Raw genomic sequence first — 4909 nt, forward strand, 5'->3', positions numbered from 1 at the left:
AATCATAAAGCTCCTTTCTTTTTCTTGTTCTGTTCTCCCTTGGGGTCCTGGCTCCATCCTGGTCATGCACATCAACGTCAAGGCCATGGAGACTGTTCTTCCTGGGAGGGTAGGAATGGAGCCCTATAGTCCTCTTGGGTAAATCTTGGGCTTTTTGGAATCTTCCATGTGGAGCATTACAAGATGTTCATGAAGGCATCATTTTGATGTATTATTTTGCTTACAAAATATCTGATTTAAACAAAAAAAAAATCCTGACTTACTCAGGACCTCCTTTCTATTAGAGTAAGGAGAAGAAGTAATGAAGGGGGTGTTGAGGAGAGAAACCCCGTTCTGACACCCATACATAATTTGCAGCAATCCCATGAAGCAGGTGTTGGGATGCTTAGTTTACAGATGAGGAAACTGAAGCTCAGAGAGAGGAAGTGCACTGCCCAGGGCAATGGCAGAGTGGGATCCTGAACCTCTGGCCCCCAATCTTGTGCTCGAAACAGAGAAGTGAGACCTGGGTCCCTCCTCCTATGAATGTACTTCTGCCTTTCTCTGGCCCTTGGATCCTTAGCTCTAAGCATCTCTGAGTCTGGTCCTACCCTCCCCTTTCAGATCCCTAGCAGTTGTACAGTTTGGAAGCATTGTGGCCCTCTGATCCTGCTTCCAGTCCCTCCTGGGTACACTGGGGGCTCTGCATCCTGTCAGTGCTGTGAGTATTGTGTATGTGTGTGTGTAGGGGGACGATGGGGTCCGGGTTCCTCTCTGGAAAAGGGAGGGGAGCAGAGAGTGGGGTTCTGATTCTGCTTCTCTATGGATCAGGCTTGGTGCTGAGATGGGCAGGCACTTGCTGCTTCCTGGTCTGTTCCTGTACCTTCCCTTGACTGCAGGCTGGACAGCTTCTAACTGCCTGGTGACTGAAGGCTCCCGGCTGCCTCTGGTCTCCCGCTTCTTCCTGGTCTGCCCCTTGGACTCCAGCCTGCCGCTCCTTGCAGCATGCTACTCAGTGACTAATCTGACACAGGCCTTGGAGGCTGTGCCACAGAGCGTGGAGGGGCTCTGTCTTGCTGGTTCCACTTTGTTTCTGCACCCGGACGCCTTCTCCCACTTCCCTGGGCTCAAGGTCTTAGGGCTGAATCTGCGTCTCACCCAGCTCCTGCCAGAAGCTCTCCGGGGCTTGGGGCAGCTGAAGCAGCTCTTTTTCATAGGCCTCCGCACGAATCACCTCTTCCTACCTCCTGATGCCTTTGGCAACCTAAGCTCCCTCCAGCACCTTGCCTTCTTGGGCCCCTGCTTGGATGGAAACTTGGGTGTCCGGTTGCCTCCCGGTCTACAGCGGCTAGATGTCAAGAACAGTTGCCTTCAGAATGTAGGGAAATTGGCCAACATCTTCCCAGACCTGGTGCTTGGGTCCTCCTCTGGTGAAGCTTGGACTCTGGACATGTTGGACCTGTCATTCAACAATGGGCTGAAGATGGCCAGTCCTGGGGCCCTCCAGGGCCTCAAGCTGGGGACTTTGCGTCTGGACCACACAAAGATGGAGGCAGCTGCAGTGGTGGGACTGGGGCTGCAGAGACTGGACACTCTGTCTGTGATAAAGACTGACACGGCTGAGCTGCCTGCCAGGGCAGTTGCCTACTTTGAGCTACAGGAGCTGAATTTGGGATCCACTCTGATAGGGCACATAGCTCTGGAGGCCCTGGCTTCCTGCTACAGCCTAAGGCGCTTGGGTCTTGAAAGCAGTGGCCTGACTGACCTGCCACCAGGTTTGCTGGCTGCCATGCCCAGGCTTCAGAGACTGAACCTGTCCAGCAACCAACTGCAGAGTGTCATGCTGTGCACGAATGAGACAGGGGCTGTGTCAGGACTGTGGGCCCTGGATCTGTCAAAGAATGGGCTGCATACCCTGTCCCCAGCCACCTTCTCCTGTTTGCCCCATCTACGGGAGCTGCTACTTCAGGGAAACCAGCTGGTTTGTCTGGAGGGCCAGGTATTCCAGGGCTTAAGGAGGCTGGAGATGTTGGACTTGGGCGGGAATCCACTGGTAGCCCTGGGCGATGGCTGGTTGGCTCCTCTGCCTGCACTGACCACCCTAAACCTGTTGGATACCCGCATGGTGTTGAGCCCAGGCTGGGACTTCCAGGGCCCAGAGAGTCTGCACAACTTGAGCCTGCAGCTCCCCTCTGGCCCTTCCAGGGTAGCATTGTCCCTGCCCATGAGGCTGAGGAGCTTGGAGCTTCATGCAGCCTCAGGCAGGGAGCATTGGAAGCTGGCTTCTAACGTTTTTCCAGTCTTGCAGACCCTGACTCTAAAAGGCTGGGGACTGCAGCTGGGGACCCAGAATGTCTCCGAGATCTTCCCTGCCCTTCTCCAACTCTCCCTGCTTGGCAATAGCTTGGAGGCCCTCTGCTCCCAGGACACCTCTAGCTTCTTCCTCTGGCAACTCCCTAGGCTCCAGTATCTGAGGGTATGGGGGGACAGGCACAGCCCTAGGCCCTGCTGCATCACAGGGCTTCCCAGCCTACGGGAGCTGAAGCTGCAGGCACTGCAATCCCGAGCCCAGCCCCGCCCTGTGCGGCTTGAGGAGCTGGTGGGTGAGCTGCCCAGGCTTGAGGTGCTGCATCTGGCCCAAACGGGGTTGGAGACACTCTCTGCCGCTGCTTTCCAGGGCCTGGGAAGTCTCCAGGTCTTAGTGCTAGACTGGGAGACAGGACTGGTGCTGGATGGCAGCCTCCAGGAGCATAGTCCCCAGATGCCCCAGTACATGTATATTCTGACTGCATCCTTGGCCTGCCAGTGTGCCAATGCCTGGGTGGGTCCTTGGCTTGAGCGGTCCCCCAGGACATACATACACATAAATTCAAATCAGCTGTGCCAGCCAGAACCTGGGGGCCGCTCCAAGAATCCCCTTTTCCCCTTTCTCCAGAGCCACTGCCCCAAGACTTCAGGGTTGGGACTCTTTTTGGGCAGCTTCGCCTTGCTGCTTCTGCTAATCTCTTTGCCCCTTCTACAGGAAGCCAGGAACTCCTGGATCCTCTACCTCCAGGCCTTGTTCAGGGCTTGGCTGCAGGGCCTGAGGGGTCGGAGGGATGAAGGCCACAGGTTCCTCTATGATGTGTTTGTGTCGCACTGCAGGCAAGACCAGGGCTGGGTGGTGTGGGAGCTGCTGCCTGCTCTGGAGGGCTGCCCTCCAGCTGGCTGGGGGCTGCGCCTCTGCCTCCCTGAGAGGGATTTTGAGCCAGGCAAGGACGTGGCTGACAATGTGGCAGAGAACATGGCAAGCAGCCGGGTTGTACTCTGCGTGCTGAGTCGCCAGGCCCTGAACACCCCACGCTGCCGCCTGGAGCTCCGCCTTGCCACCTCCCTCCTGCTGGCTGCCCCCCAGCCCCCAGTGCTGCTGCTGGTCTTCCTGGAGCCTGTCTCCCGCCACCAGCTCCCCCGCTACCATAGACTGGCCAGGCTGCTCCGCAGAGGAGACTACTGTGTGTGGCCCAAGGAAGACGAAAGAAAGGACGAGTTCTGGGCTTGGCTGGGGAGCAGGCTGGGGAAGCCTGGGTTGGGCTAGAGTGGGTGCATGTGGGTTGGAGGGTGGGGATATGAAAAACAAGCCAGCCTGGTAGGGAGAGAGTGGGTATGTGTGGGTGCGTGAGACCGAACTCAGCTTCTGGTGGGCGGTGGGGTGCTGCCTGTGTAGGGAGGATCAACCAGTGGCTTTGGGAACACAGGCTTTGGGAAGGCTCTGGAGGCTGAATGAGAACATTTGGGAGATGGCAAGTGGCCAGGGGGTATGTGATGTGATCTCAAGATCTCTAAATCCTCAGTAAATTTACTAAATCCATGAGATGCTTGACATAGTTGGACTTTTTGATGGAAACCCACCTGATGCAGAAGGCGAAGGGGCTGGGGTCGTGCAAACTGTAGCCCACAGGAAATAAAGTTAGGAATTCATGGAGAGCACGGGGAAGGAAGGAGGCTCTAAGCACTCCTAAGCTGTGGCACGGGGTCCAGGTCATTCAACCAAATCTTCAAGGGGCAGAAGAGCTCCTTTTGCCATCTGGGTTATAGAGGACTACGACAGCTGAGGACCAAAAAGCTGGGATGCTGTCCAGGAGGCAGCAGACTGATCGCCTGTTCCCTTGATAAAAACACGAAGGCATGGTCATATCTTTCATCCTGTTTGAGCCTCACAGCAACACTGGGAGGTGGCACCCACTCCCTTGGTGCTCTGTGCTCTAGCTATACTAGACTACTTGTCGCTCCCAGAACACCATGTGCTCTTGCCTCTGGGCCTTTGCACACGCTGCTCGTTTACCCCACAACACCCTTTCTCCCAATTTCTTTTCTTTGGGGAACTACTATGTATCCTTTAAGATTCAGCTCAGTCCTCACTTTCTCCAGAAGCCTTTCCTGACCTCCCAGCCTGGGTAAGATGCTGCCTCTGGGTTCCCGCAACTTCCTGCACTTACCTTCCTCAAAGTACTGATCACAGTGTACGGGTCCTCACTGGTCTAGGGGTCCTGAGAGCAATGGTCTCCAAAGGGGGGTGCACAAGACAAGCCACTGGGGTTTAGGAAGAAAATGTTAAAACTTTTATTCCTATTTTGTTTTAAGTCTCACTTTATTCTGAAGCGAGACTGCCTGCTTTTTAGCCATTATGGCTTTGTTATGTTCCTTAGCCTCTGTACCTCAGTTTCCTCTTCTGTAATGTGGGATAGTATTAGACTCCCTCTCAAAGGGTTTTGTGAGGATTAAATGAGATAATATGTATAAAGCACTAAGAGCAGGACCTAGTAATGCATTGTAAATGTTCAATAAAAGTTAGCTTTTCATGTAATTATATATGTACTATGTGTATATCATTTATAAGTAAATAAATATACACATGTTGGGGGTGTGTGCTCAAAAACGTTTTACTAATAGG

General features: G+C 54.2%; 1 protein-coding gene across 1 annotated transcript; it reads left to right on the forward strand.

Annotated features, from left to right (window-relative positions):
* Positions 1-822: 822 nt before the first annotated feature.
* On the forward strand, positions 823-4693 carry LOC131412481 (toll-like receptor 12). The gene has a single exon (XM_058552061.1). The coding sequence runs from the start codon at positions 824-826 to the stop codon at positions 3551-3553; it is 2730 nt and encodes a 909-aa protein (XP_058408044.1). The 5' UTR covers position 823; the 3' UTR covers positions 3554-4693.
* Positions 4694-4909: the final 216 nt, after the last annotated feature.

The sequence above is a fragment of the Diceros bicornis genome, chromosome 13 (assembly GCF_020826845.1).
Source record: "Diceros bicornis minor isolate mBicDic1 chromosome 13, mDicBic1.mat.cur, whole genome shotgun sequence".
NCBI lineage: Eukaryota > Metazoa > Chordata > Mammalia > Perissodactyla > Rhinocerotidae > Diceros > Diceros bicornis.